General features: G+C 35.3%; 1 protein-coding gene across 1 annotated transcript; it reads left to right on the top strand.

Moving 5' to 3' along the window:
- The first annotated feature begins 8,048 nt into the window (after nt 1-8,048).
- On the top strand, nt 8,049-8,613 carry LOC148575408 (uncharacterized). Its single transcript, XM_088504453.1, has 2 exons — nt 8,049-8,093; nt 8,179-8,613. Exons 1-2 carry the CDS (start codon nt 8,049-8,051, stop codon nt 8,611-8,613), a joined length of 480 nt encoding a protein of 159 aa, XP_088360579.1.
- The last annotated feature ends 6,255 nt before the right edge of the window (nt 8,614-14,868 follow it).

Raw genomic sequence — 14,868 nt, 5'->3', positions numbered from 1 at the left:
CATTTTCAGTTATAATTAGCCAAAATTTTTTATAATTTATTTCATTTATATTATTTAATAACAATTTTATTTTTTATCCCACTCTCTTATCATTCTACTTATCATATTCTTATCAACTCCACTTATTAATAATATTAAATTAAGGAAAATTCTACCGTGCTTATGAACGATTTTAGCATAGTATGCTGATTTTGTGTGGCAATATGAAAGATCGACACGTGGGGTGGGAATGGTTGTGAGACGGAACAGGAGAAGTAGCCCGTTTTGCAAGAATAATTATGCGTAGTAGTTAGTTTAATAATTAGTTGATAAAATAATTTAAAAATTAAGAATAAAAAATATTTAAAAATAAATATAAAAATTTTATAAGTTATTTAAATGTTAGAATGTATAAAATTTATAAATTTAAATTAAATAAAATATTAAAAAAAAGTTTAATTATTTTATTAATTTTTATAGTTTTGTAAAATTTTCAATTAGGTTCTAATACTTTTTTTTCTTTTAATTAGATTTTTGCACCAAATTTTTTCTTGATTAGGTCTCTTTTAGCAGTAATTAGTTTAATTTTATAGGGACCCAACTAAAAAAATAATTGATACAAGGACCCAAATAAAAGAAAAAAAGTGTAGGAACCCAATTAAAAAAAATGGTGCAAGGACTCGATTAAAGGAAAAAAAGTACAGGGACCTAATTAAAAATTTTGCGTAACTATAGGGACCAACAAAGTAATTAAACCTAAAAAAATTTATTATATTATTATTATGTGTAACAAAATTAAGATAAACATTTATAAAGTAATTATTTATAAATATTATATAAGTTTATTCATTTATTTTTTTAACAGTATTTAATTTGAAACAAAAATTAAACATTATATTCAAAGTATTTTTTATCTTCATGCATAATTTTAAATTTTATATTCAATTTATTAAATTATCTTTAATTTTATTACTTTTTCAAAATTATTAATTTATACTTTTATTATGTTCATGTTTTAGCGATTTTTAGCAAATCGAAGGTGGTTCAATATTTAATGGTCTGGGTTTGATATCTAATTCTTGTTTTATTATATTATTAATGTTTTATCGATATTTAATTAGGTCCTGTACTTTTTTTCTTTTAATCGAGTCCTTGTACTAATTTTTTTTAATTAGGTCTCTACACTTTTTTTTTCTTTTATTTAGGTTCCTATACCAATTTTTTTTTGTTAGTTGGGTCCCTATAAAATTAAGCTAATTACTGCTAAGAGGGACCTAATTGAAAAAGAAAATTTGGTGCAGAGACCTAATGAAAAAAAAAAGTATAGAGACCTAATTAAAAATTTCGTAAAACTATAGAAACCAATAAAATAATTAAATAATTTTTTAATATTTTATTTAATTTAAATTTATAAATTTTATACATTCTAAAATTTAAATAACTTATAAAATTTTTATATTTATTTTTAAATATTTTTTATTCTTATTTTTTAAATTATCTTATCAACTAATTATAAAACTAATTACCATGCATAATTACTCTTGTAGAACAGGATGCTTCTCCTGTTCCGTCCCACAACCATTCCCACCCCCACGTGTTGATCTTTTATATTGCCACGCAAAGTCAGCATACTATGCTGAAAACGTTTGTAAGCACGGTAGCATTTCCCTTAAATTAATATCATATCCCTTACTATTAGGCATTCTTGTAATCAATACTTAATATTTTCTTTTATAATTTAATTTTTATATTTAAGTATACATTAAATAATAATAATAATAATAATAATAATAATAATAATAATAATAATAATAATAATAATAATAATATATTAATTGAGTTAGTTGCACGTGATTCTTTGTTTCTCTTAAAACATTTAATATCAATCAATAGAGATACAAAAAAAATCATTAATTCTTTGTTTTCGTCAAGGCATTTAATTGCACTTAATTTTTTGTAATATCAGTTATGCTACACATATAAGTCTTTTTAGTTTACAAGTCTTACAAGTTAGGCCAAACCTAACAGAAGTTATGCTCATCACCCAGAAAATCGTGTTAACACGCACATCACGTTTCCAAAGCGCTCCCTCACTATTATGAACGACTCTTCTTTTTTTTTTTTCAGATGAAAATCATAACTGTCATTTTTTCTTCGCGTTTCTCCTCCTCCTCCTATTCTTCCTTCTTCTTCTCTTTTTCTTTATGTTTCTCCTCCTTTTTCTTCGCGTGTTTCATCTTCATCGTCGTGTTTCTCCTCCTTCTTCTTTTGATTTTGCAACATTATACATTTTTTTCTTCTTTGTTTGATTTTTTCCTCCAAAAAAGAATTATGAGAATATGAAATAAGAAAATGAAGAAGAAGAAGAAACAACAGAAGATGAGGAGGAGGAAGATGAAGAGTTCTGAATTATGCAGAACTTATCAGAATAAAAATACACCCAAATATTCTCGTTTTACACCCAAATATCTTCGTTTTACACTCAAATTTACTGCAAATACAGAAATGAGTTATGCTACGTGTACACTAAAATCAACCACTAAAGTCAGCCACCAGTATAAAATATATACTGAAATACAAATAATCCATTGATGAAAATAAATTAAAGCACACATGTATTTATACACAAATACATTGGTGGCTGATTTTAGTGTACAAATAGCATTTTTGTATAGAAAAATATTTTCTCTAATACTGCATTTTTTTTATTTATTTCTTTCTTTTAGTTAAATGAATGTAAGTTCATCTTCTTCTAAGTAATTTTACAGCATTATGTATTTCTTCTTCTTTTTTTGATTCTTTTATTTTTATTCTTATTAAGAGAGTAAAACAAGAAAAAATTTGAGAAGGTAAAACAAAAAGAAAAATATGAAAAAGAAAAAAAGAAGAAGAAGATGGTGATGATGATGAAAAAAAAAAAAGAAGAAGCAGAAGATGAGGAGGAGGAAGATGAAGAGTTCTTAGTTATGCAGAAATTATCAGAATAAAAATACACCCAAATATCTTCATTTTACACCCAAATATCTTCGTGTTACACCCAAATATCTTCATTTTACACCTAAATTTTCTGCAAATACAGAAATAAGTTATGCTACGTGTACACTAAAATCAGCCACCAAAGTCAGCTACTAGTATAAAATACATACTGGAATATAAATATACATTGAAAATAAATCAAAGCACACATGTATTTATTCACAAATACATTGGTGGTTGATTTTAGTAGCTGATTTTAGTGTACAAATAATATTTTTGTACAGAAAATATTTCCTCTAATGTTGCATTTGTTTTCTTCTTCTTTTTCTTATTTCTTTCTTTCTTTTAGTTAAATGAATGTAAGTTCATCCTCTTTCAAGTAATTTTACAGCATTATGTGTTTCTTCTTCTTCTTTATTTGATTTTTTTATTTTTATTCTTGTTAAGAGAGTAAAACAAGAAGAAATTTGAGAAGGTAAAACAAAATAGAAAAGATGAATAAAAGAAAAAAGAAGAAGAAGATAGTGATGATGATGATGATAAAAAAGAAGCAGGAGATGAAGAGGAGGAAGAGGAAGAGTTTTAAATTATACAGAACTTATCAGAATAAAAATACACCAAAAATTCTTACAAATATACCCAAATATCTTCATCTTACACCCAAATATCTTTATGTTACACCCAAATTTGCTGCAAATACAGAAAAATATTTCCTCTAATGCTACATTTTTTCATCTGAATTGAACCACACCTCAATCACTTGATTGGATTCAAAACAATAAAAAAATTTTTGATTTCCCTACTTCAAATCCAGCTGAGGGATTTGTCTTCTCAGTCGGAGACATTTTCAATTTCTATTTTTCCTTTCTGCTACATGTAATCAATTGATTCTTAATTTCATTTTCCTTTTTATTTGTGCTCCGAACTCTTGTAGAAAAACTTGCAGCCTTCGCATAATCCTTGTAGAATTTTGCAGCATCTTCAAGGGTGTTAAAAGTCATCCCAACCTTGGATACAAACTGCTCATCAACACCACAGATTTGCTGCAAAATACACCCAAAATACACCATATTAAAACAAGCATATATAAACTATAGAATGCAAATACAACTATAAAACCATCATAAAAAATAACAAAAATCAGATTCATGAATCATCAATAAACAGAAACTAAAACAATTCAACTAAAACAATAAGACAATTCACCCTCAGTGAGATCAAAAGTCATAAACTGTAAATACACCCAAACTTTCCTAAAATACACCCAAATATTATTGATTTACACCCCTGATATAAAATACAAAAAATTCATCAGAGCTAGTACATTAGATTCAATTCAAACAAGGAACAATGAACAGCAAATTTCATAGACAAGGTTCTCGCATTATTTAGCTACACAATCATAAACTACTTACCGGATTTAAATTTAGATTCAATTATTAACTGGAATTAAACCACACCTCAGGAACTTCATTGGATTCAAATTCAAAATCCACTTCGCTCTAGTTTAGCTGATAATCTGAAGTTGAATCATCCATTATCTTCAAAACAATTTTAGAGCTTAATTTTAGAAACAATGGAAAACAAGAAAAACGAAAAAAGAGAACAGAGAGAAAAACTTACGTAAACGGCCAAGGAGAAGAGAGAGAGAAACGTACAAAAGAGATCGAAGAGAGAAGGCAAGAAAACACAGAAGAAATTAAAAAAAGAAAACAAAATCCTTTCGAAAAAGGAAGTTATATATTCGCGCGTTGATTGATTGGAAAATCAGTTAAGGAGGTGCGTGAAACATACGTACCATAAGAGGCGCGTCTTAGAAATTAGGGATTTCCAGGACTTGTATAGTAAAAAAACTTGTATGTAAAGATTAATTCTTGTAATATATACCTTCCATTAATTCAATTATGATCATTAACAAATATGACTCTAATACCATTGCAAGCACAATAGTGTATAAGCCAAGAAATTTTACAAGAAGTCGCCTTTATCATTGCAAATAGTATAGCATTTGAATTGGACCTTAATACGATACATATGGTAGAAGGTGCTGATGAAGAGTTTGAGCAACAGACGGACACACCCGACGAGGTTGTTGTCAGTCAACCAATTTTTGAAAAACCACACTAGCTTTGATGAGGTATGGTAATAAACTGATTTAATTTTTTTTGTGTGCTTTTATGTGAATTTATAATTATATTGTACTAACTAAGTTCATATACATAACATTCATACGTTCATATACATAACATCGATAATTACATACAACTAACATTCAAAATTAAATTCATATTTATTAGATATTACATCCATACACATCTCATTTTTTAGTTATTGCATAAGTAACTATAAAGTTAACACATATGTTTTTAAATTTTATCATAATTGAATTTAAAAAAATATCAAATTCTTAAATTAATTTATTTAATTGATAAATTTACTCATAACATCCATAGATTCATACACATAACATCCATTATTTCATGTTAATAACATCCATAATTTGTACTCATAATATTCATAATTTCATACCTATGATGTCTATAATTAATAAATTTTTATAATCAATATTATCAAATTTTAAACTATACGTCTTATTGTATTTTTCAAATTATCTCATATGTGCACTAATAGGTCATGATTTTAATTATTTTAATATTTTTATTTAATATTCATATGTATGCTTATTTATTGATTTTAATATGACGAATTAATAATTATTTTAAAATTTTTATTTAATTTTTGTTTATATTTTATATTTTATATTTTATTTTTTATTTTTTAATAGTTTATATGTAAAATATAAGTTGTATAGTAGATGTTGTTAAAAATTTTTAACTTAATTTTCATAATTTTTGCAAAGAATTATTACATTTTAATGGATAATAATATGATTGAGAGATGTTAGGGATTTGATTTGGGAGAAACTGAAATTGACTTTGGAAAGAATATTAATGACTCCAAACATGCAGCAAAATAGTAGGTGTTCCGTTCGAGCTCAACCGAGGTATAAGGACTCCTTCTGCGACTTCTCGGCTTTGAGGAGAGCTATTCGTCGTCCAAGGAGAATGATGGAACACCTCGGCAATACGAAACACAGCAGCGGGAGCATTTGCAAAAAGCACTTCAATACTCAAGTCAGAACAAGATATTAAGAAAGCAATATGAATGAGAAATGAAATGTGTTTTTGTCACCTGTCTTCTCTTGGGCTATCTAGTTTGTTTATATAGACGAGTGAAGTGTTAGCTTCTCTTTATTTGTTCCGATCTTTTTGGTTGGATGGTGAATGCCGTTGTTGTTGATAACGGACTAGAGATGATGTTTGACTTGTTTGAAATTGTAATCAAGTTGTGGTTGAGTTCTCCCGCGTTATTATCTCTGGATTATTTGGTCGGTTTTGATTTTGATCTTGTTATCGAGTTTATAGGGTACACGTCATAGCCCCCAAGCTTGTCTGGCTTTGTACAAAAGCAACAGGCAAGCTTTTAATAAGCTCGGCCTTTGTGTGTGTTTTTTCCGCGCATACGGGTTTGATTAGTTTCGTGATGTATGGAGTCTCTTTGCAATCTTGAGCCTTCCATGAGTTGCGTTTAAGTGTTTGAAAAAGAAAAAAATAAAAAGAAATGTGGGAGAGACCGAAAGAAAGTCAATAGACTTTTTACCTTGTGAAATGTGTTGTGATTAATGCACTTCCTCGCCATTTGGGTTTTCGATACTTTTGAGCGGTTATCACTTGTGTTACCCACTAAGTTAGTGGGCTTGTAATAATATTTGTTTGATGTTTTGAAATTGACATTCTACTCTTTCAAATTCCTCCTACCAGTTGACCCCAGTCATGACTTTTAAAGGTTAGTTTCTTTTCCTAAAGTTTTTTTCTTGCTTCTGTTTTTGCAATGGCGAAAGAGAAAGAGAAAGAAAAGCAGAAGGTAGTTGAAGTGAAAAAAGACAACCCGTATCATTGGGTATATGATGATGTTAGGACTCGTTCTTTGTCGTATGTGGACATTGAGTCAATGTGTGAGTTTAAGGGTTTGAAAATTGTCAAAGAAGGTTCGAGTGTGGTTGTTGAGCTTCTCCACTGTTCTGGTGAGGATAGGGTTTATGAGAGGAGAGGGGATTGGCAATATTTCTACATGTACACCCCTTGCCTTACTGAACTTCGTGCAAAATTTTCTTTTACTAATTTTGAGTGTGATGTTCTGACTCAACTCAACTGCACGCCTTCGTAGTTGCATCCTAACTCTTGGGCGTTTCTTCGTGCTTTTCAATGTCTCATGGACTTTATTTCTTTTCCATGCTCTCTGTCTGTATTTTTCTCATTGTTTCAATCAAAAGGGGTTCGGAAAGGGTTGTGGGTATGTTTGAGTAGCTTTCCCGGGCGTTCCCTTTTCCTGCTATATAAATCTTCTTTCAAAAACTTTAAATCTATGTTTGTTAAAGTGCGGTCGGTAGAGACCGAGTATCCCTTTTATCTGGACGATGAGCTTATAGAAAGATTTCCCCTTTATTGGTGCTCGGAGCCGATCCAAATTCTCGAGGCTACTGAGCAGAGCGAGGAAGAAGATTGTTTCTTAGACTTTTTGATAGAGAATTTTGCTGATGGGGAATGTTTATCTATTCTTGAAGTTCTTCGTTTTCATGATTCTGGTGACAGTGAGGGTTTGAAAGCTTACATAAGTAATGCTGGCTACTGTTTTTGTTGTCATGTTTTCATTTTCTTGATTTTTTGCTTTCTGTCTATAGGTGGGCGAGTTCCTCTTCTTGATCCTTCTCGATTTCAGTCATTTCTCAAAAAGAAAAAGGAGAAAGGTGCGGGTGGCTGTGGGACCGTGAAGGAGGGTGGGGGGTGGATGCTGTTCAGTCTGCTGCCCAGCCAGCGTCATCTTTTAAGAGGAAGAGGGATGACACCGAGAAGTCTCTTGAGGTTATTTCGGAGGGTGATAAGGAAGTTGTTGGTGGCAATAGGTCTGCTTTTGAGAGGCAGAAGAGGCTTTATGGCTTCATTCCTGCCACGAGTTTGCATTCGTTGTGGAGTGACTAATTTTCCTTTGCCGATCTTTCTGACAAGGTTTCTCAGTACCCTGGAGATATGCTTATGACTCCTCGGATTGGCATGGAGGGGATGGGAAAGTTTATTCAGGTCTGCTATATATATTTGTGAATTTTTTGTGTCTTTGTCGTTATTTTTTTTATGTTCGTTGATTTGTGTTTGTCTTCTGATGCAGATTGTCGCTTCGCGTTTGATGTGCGTGGGTCGCACTACTGAACTGCTCGGGGCCAAACAACAGGTGGCTGTGGAGAGGGTTTTCGAATTAGAGAAGTCGTCGAAGGAGAAGGACGACATCATTTTAGATGTTACGGCAAAAATGAAAGAGTTTGAAGAGGAGGTTGTTCGCCTTCGGGATCAAGTCCGGCTTCTGCAGGCAGAGGTGAAAGAGAATGATAAGACTAAGGGGCAGCTGACCTCCAGGGTTCATGAGTTGGAAGAGGAGGGAATGGAGATGTTCTCCTCTGAATTTGACCGAGCTGTCATTCAAATTGCTGTGTTGGCCCCCGACTTTGATTGTGGTCAGCTTGATGTGACCAAGATTGTTATCGGCGAGAGGCTGGTTGTGGATGGAACCGTGGAGGACCATGATGAGAACGTTCTCCCTTCTTGATTTATGTATATTTGTGTAGTTTGTTTGTTATGTTTTGATGTTTGCTATCCTTTTTAGTTTGGATTGGAGTAACTCCTGTTTTTTTTTTCTGTTTGTTCTGACCAAGGTTAGGTCAGTTTGACAATTTGGTATTTTGATAATATATAGATATGCATGTTTGGTTAATGTTTTTGCATTTGAAAGTAGAATAGGAAAAAAGAAAAAGTAAGGAATAGATCGGTTATTCATATGTCAGTACATTGTCTAACTTTGATAATTTGACATATTGGGCGTCCGGCCTCATTAAAACCCTCCTTAGGTAAAACCCTTATTTGGGAAAAAACCTCTAAGGGGAAAAAGAGTACATTCATCTGCGAATTTGTACAAGTTATGATCTATACAACTTTAGTGAAGAGATATTCCAAATTCCTGATAGTGAGTCGCCTTTTAGTGTTTGTAATTGGTAAGCTCCCATTCCGAGTACTTTTGCGATCCGAAATGGTCCTTCCCAATTCGCGGCGAGTTTGCCGTGTGATGGAGGTCATCTTGCTTCCTCTGTTCTTGTGAGGACTAGATCCCCTTTGTTGAATGTTCTGGGTACTACTTTCTTATTGTGTCTTCTTTCTATAAGTTGCTTCATTGCTCTTTGTTTGATAGCGGTGACATCTCTATCTTACTCCATGAGATCTAGCTCGGCCTTCCTTGTATCGATATTGTGGTTTTGATTGTATAGCTCGGCCCTTAAGGTGGGGATGCCGACCTCAATCGGTATCAGCGCTCTGTTCCGTAGACTAATTTGAATGGGGGTCTCGCCTGTAGTGGTTTGTATTGTTGTGTTATAGCTCCATAGTATTTCTGGGATCAAGTCCGCCCATTCACCTTTTGCATCAGTGAGCGTTTTTCTCATCGCCTGCAAGATTATTTTGTTAGCAGCTTCGGACTGTCCATTTGTCTGTGGGTGCTCGACCGAGCTAAAATGATATTGTATGTTAAAGTTTTTCAAGAATGATACAAGTTTGTTATCTGTAAATTGCCTACCATTATCCGATATTATCTCCTTAGGTATTCCAAACCTACATATGATATTTTTCCATATGAAAGATCGTACCTTTTCGGCTGTTATTCTTGCTAGTGGTTGTGCCTCTATCCATTTTGAGAAATAATCGATTGAGACTAAGAGAAATTTTACCTGTCATGACGCTATTGAGAATGGGTCGAGGATATCGAGCCCTCATCTATAGAAAGGCCAGCTTACCTCCATGCTGTGCAATACCTCGGTGGGCTTCATTGAGATAGCGGCATGCTTTTGACAGTTATCGCATGTTTTGACCTTTGCTATGCAGTCCCTTTGCATTGTTGGCCAGTAATATCCTATTCAGATAATCTTGGCCGCCAGAGCTCGTCCTCCTATGTGGTTGCCACATACGCCCTCGTGGACCTTGTTCATGACTTCATTGGCTTCATTTTTGCCGAGACATTTTAGTAGTGGGTGTGAGAAACCACGTCTGTATAGTTCTCCTGCCACAGTTGTAAAAAAAATTGCTTTTCGCCTAAAGCTTTGAGGATTAGTCTCATTTCTGGGGATGGTCCCTGTATTAATATACTCAAGAAAAGGTATTCTCCAGTCATTTGTATGAGTGATGTTCATTATGCACAATGATTCGATGCTAGGTTTTCCTAATGTAATTTGTGATAGTGCCGACGTGTGTGTATTTGCTCTAGTAGCAGCGAGTTTAGATAATACATCCGCTCTAGTGTTCTTCTCTCTATGCACATGTGATATGATAAATTTATCAAACTTTGAAATAAGATCCTTTGCTATGAGCCAATACTGCTCTAACAGAGGATCCTTTACCTAGAAATCTCCTTTGATTTGTTGGACCACTAAGAGGGAGTCACAGTGTACTATCAAGCATTGTACTTGAAAGCTGAGGGCGAGCTTGAGACTTGCTATGAGTGCCTCATATTTGGCTTGGTTATTGCTTGCCGAGAAGTGGAATCGAAGAGATTGTTCGGCCATTACTGTTCCTCCTTCCTTTAGTACTATCCCAGCCCCACTTCCTTCTCGGTTTGACGCTCCATCTACATGCAACTCCCAAGCCTGTTCGTGATGGTGCTCGCTAGATGTAAGTTTGGAAACGAAGTCTGCCAGGATCTGTGATTTCAGAGCCGGTCTTGATTGAAACTGAATATCAAACTCAGAAAGCTCGATGGACCACTTGGTCAGCCGTCCTGCCAATTCTGGTTTTGTTAGTATTTGCCTTAGTGGTTGGTTCGTCCTCACGACTATTGTGTGGCTCTGGAAATAGTACCTTAGCCTCATTGCTGTTATTACCAGTGCCAAGGCCAATTGTTCTATTTTGGGATATCTCCTTTTTGTTGGCTGCATGACTCTACTCATGAAGTATACTGGTTTTTGTGCTTTTCCTGCCTCAGTAACAAGGGCCGAACTCATAGAGTAATTGGAAACAGATAAGTACAAATACAAAGGTTTACCGATCTTTGGACTTTGCAGTACTGGTGATGAGGATAGGATGGCTTTAAGTTTGGCAAATGCTGTCTCACATTCTTCTGTCCAGTCAAACTTTTTTGTTTTGGAAATCGTCTGGAAAAAGTGGTATGATTGGTTTGATACTGCGGGCAAAAATCTTGACAGAGCGGCCACTCTCCCTGCTAGCTGTTGTACTTCTTTTATTATTTTTGGGCTTGCCATGTTGAGTATTTCTTCACAATTTTTGCTGTTCGCTTCGATTCCTTGTGAAGTCAGCATGAAGCCGAGGAACTTTCCTCCTTGTACCCCAAAAGCACATTTCTCTGGATTGAGTCTCATATTATATGCTCGGATCTGTTTAAATATTTCTTCGAGGTCGTCGCAGTGCGATCTTTATGATGAAGTTTTGGCCACCATGTCATCCACGTAGATCTCCATATTCTGACCTATTTGTTGATGGAATATCTTGTCCATTAGTCGCTGATACGTTGCACCTGCATTCTTTAGGCCGAATGGCATTACTTTATAACAAAAATTCCCATGTTTAGTTATGAAAGTTGTTTTGCTTTGGTCTTTTGGATGCATAAGGATCTAGTTGTAACCAGAGTATGCGTCCATGAAGCTTAAGCTTTTGAATCCTGATGCATTATCTACCAGTTTGTCAATACAGGGCAATGGGTAGGCATCTTTTGGACATGCCTTGTTAAGGTTTGTAAAGTCGACGCACATGCGCCATTTACCTGAGTTTTTTCTTGTCATGACCACATTCGAGAGCCATGTGGTGAAGCGGATTTCTTTGATGAAGTCGGCACTGAGGAGCTTTTTAGTCTCTTTCAGGGCCGCCTTTGCTTTCTCTGCCCCGAGGTTCCTTTTCTTTTGAGCAACAGGTCGGATTGTTCTGTCAATGGCGAGCTTGCGGCAAATGATGTTCGGGTCTATTCCTGGCATGTCTGCCGGGGTCCAGGCGAACAAGTCGGAATTGTCTTGTAGTACCTTTATGAGTTTTAGTTTCTCCTGTCCTTCAAGAGCTCGGCCGATGTAAGTAAATTGTTCTGGTTTTGAGGTCAGGGAGATTTTTTGGAGTTTGTCTACTGGCTGAGGTCTTTCCTGGGAATCCCCCCTAGGATAGCCTTGACCTCTTGTTGAAGTTTTCCCCTGGTGTTGGCCCCTTTTAGGCTTGCATTATAACATTGCCGAGCTTGTTGGCGGTCTGAGTGGACTGTTGCTATCTTGCCATCCTGTGCCTGAAACTTAACACATAAATGTAAGGTAGATACCACTGCTCTGAATATGTTCAGAGCGGGTCTTCCGAGAATAATATTGTAAGGACTGGGGCAGTCGACTATAAGGTACTGGAGATCAATGGTCCGTGATAATGGGGTGTTTTCCATTGTCGTTTTTAACCACATGTAGCCTTTTATTGGGACCCTTTCTCCCGAGAACCCTACCAGTTCTCCGAATGAAGGTTGCATGGCTTTTTCAGATAATTTCATTTTTTGAAAAGTAGAATAAAAAAGGACGTATGCGCTACTACTGGGTCTAGGAAGACCTTTCTTACCAATAATTCACCTGTTTGGATGGAAATCACCACTGGGTCGTCCAAGTTTGGGCCAGGCAAAGATAGGTCGGCCTGGCTGAAGGTAATTTTGAGATCTGTTGTATCCTTGTTTCTTTGGGGTATTGTTCCTTTGATTGCCAGCATTGCTCGGTAGCTTCGTTTGCATGCCATATTTGTCTCGCCTCCCCCTGCAAATCCTCCGGATATGCAGTTTATGACCCCCTTTGGTGGGTTAGGGTTGGGCCACCTACTGTCATCCTTTTCTTCTGAGGTTCGTTGACGCTCTTCTTGATCTCGAGCATTTTCCTTGCTTTTTCTTCCTTCGACATATTTGTCAAGGAGGCCTTGTCGGGCTAATCTTTCTAATAAGTCCTTGGCGATTATGCATTCGTCCGTTGTGTGTCCATACTTCTGATGAAAAGCACATTGTTTGTTTTTGTCGATAAATCGTTGATTCTGGTAACTTCCTGCTTGGGCAGGGCGTTTTATTATTTTGGCATTGAGAATCTCTTTAATCATTTTTTCTCTCTTTGTGTTGAATCTGGTATAAGTATCAAATTTTGGGGTGAGCTTCAATGGCTTCCTTGGTTCCTTATTGTTTGGTGATCTTACAGTCTTATCTTTTTCTCTCTTGAGTGTGGTTGTCTGTCCGTTCTCTGAGCCTCATGGAGTTCTTCTCTTTCTAATAAGTCCTTGGCGATTACGCATTCGTCCGTTGTGTGTCCATACTTCTGATGGAAAGCACAGTGTTTGTTTTTGTCGACAAATCGTTGATCCTGGTAACTTCCTCCTCGGGCAAGGGGTTTTATTATTTTGGCATTGAGAATCTCTTTGATCATTTTTTCTCTCTTTGTGTTGAATCTGGTTTAAGTATCAAATTTTGGTCATGTAGTCTAAGTCTGGAATTTCCATTGTTACTTCAGCAAACCGGGTCATGTAGTCCTTTAAACTTTCGTGTTGTCCTTGTCTGATAGTACCTAGATAATCTGATCCGTGTACGTATATTCTTGATGATGCAAAGTAGTCGATGAAAGATCTCGCCAGCTCCTCAAATGAGGAGATCGAACCTGCAGACAACTTAGAAAACCAAAGTAATGCAGCACCATCAAGATAAGTAGGAAAAGCTCGGCAAAGTACAGGTTCATTGTTAGTGCCGTTAAAAAATATCATAGATTGAAATTTCTTAACATGAGCGCGGGGGTCATCAATCCCCTTATATGGCTCAAGAGTAGTAGGTAGCATGAAATTTTTCGGCATCTAAAACTTGGTGATTTCCTCGGAGAAAGGATTGTCTAAAGTCAGCTTTTCCTTTTGGCGGACTGATGCTCAGTGGGTCTGTGTTACCCTGAGCCGAGCCTTTAGAATTTCCTTCCTCCTGTTTTCTCACGTTATTGGCGAAGGACAACTCGGCTATTTTTCGAACTTATGCCTGAAGCTCAGCAATCTGAGCTAGGAGTTTTGCTTGCATGGGTTGTTGGACCCCATTATCGGCCATGCTGGGAATCCTGCAAAAAGAAGAATACAAAAGTTTGGCAAAAAATAGTGGGGTCAGATAAATTTTTTGGGCCCACGGTGGGCGCTAAATATTTTGTTCGAGCTCAACTGAGGTATAAGAACTCCTTCTGCGACTGCTCAGCTTTGAGGAGAGCTATTCATCATCCAAGGAGAATGATGGAACACCTCGGCAATGCGAAACACAGCGGCGGGAGCACCTGCAAAAAGCACTCCAACACTCAAGTCAGAACAAGATATTAAGAAAGCAATATGAATGAGAAATGAAATGTGTTTTTGTGACCTGTCTTCTCCTGGGCTATCTGGTTTGTTTATATAGACGAGTGAAGTGTTAGCTTCTCTTTATTTGTTCCGATATTTTTGGTTGGATGGTAAGTGTCGTTGTTGTTGATAACGGACTAAAGATGATGTTTGATTTGTTTGAAATTGTAATCAAGTTGTGGTTGAGTTCTCCCGCGTTATTATCTCCGGATTATTTGGTCGGTTTTGATTTTGATCTTGTTACCGAGTTTATAGGGTACACGTCAGTAGGTGATAAGGAGGATAAGTAATAAGGAGGTGTATGTCACTTGTTTATCAAGAGAATAGGAATTTTTACGTGACATTTCTATATTATAATTATTCTTTGGTTACCTAGCATCACTCCTTATTATTATTATGGAAAGAAACAAACACATCCCGTAAGTAAATTATTATATTATTATTACCGTTGATG

Source organism: Arachis ipaensis, chromosome B2 (genome assembly GCF_059453495.1).
Source record: "Arachis ipaensis isolate K30076 ecotype BB chromosome B2, ASM5945349v1, whole genome shotgun sequence".
In the NCBI taxonomy this organism is placed as follows: Eukaryota; Viridiplantae; Streptophyta; class Magnoliopsida; order Fabales; family Fabaceae; genus Arachis; species Arachis ipaensis.
Note: the sequence above shows the minus strand (reverse complement) of the source record. Positions and strands in the feature narration are given on the sequence as shown.

Excerpts from the sequence above, each read along its gene's own strand:
- LOC148575408 (XM_088504453.1), top strand. The coding sequence starts at position 8,049 with ATGACTCCTCGGATTGGCATGGAGGGGATGGGAAAGTTTATTCAG. Across the intron at positions 8,094-8,178 it reads GGATGGGAAAGTTTATTCAG|ATTGTCGCTTCGCGTTTGAT; the intron begins GTCTGCTATATA and ends CTTCTGATGCAG.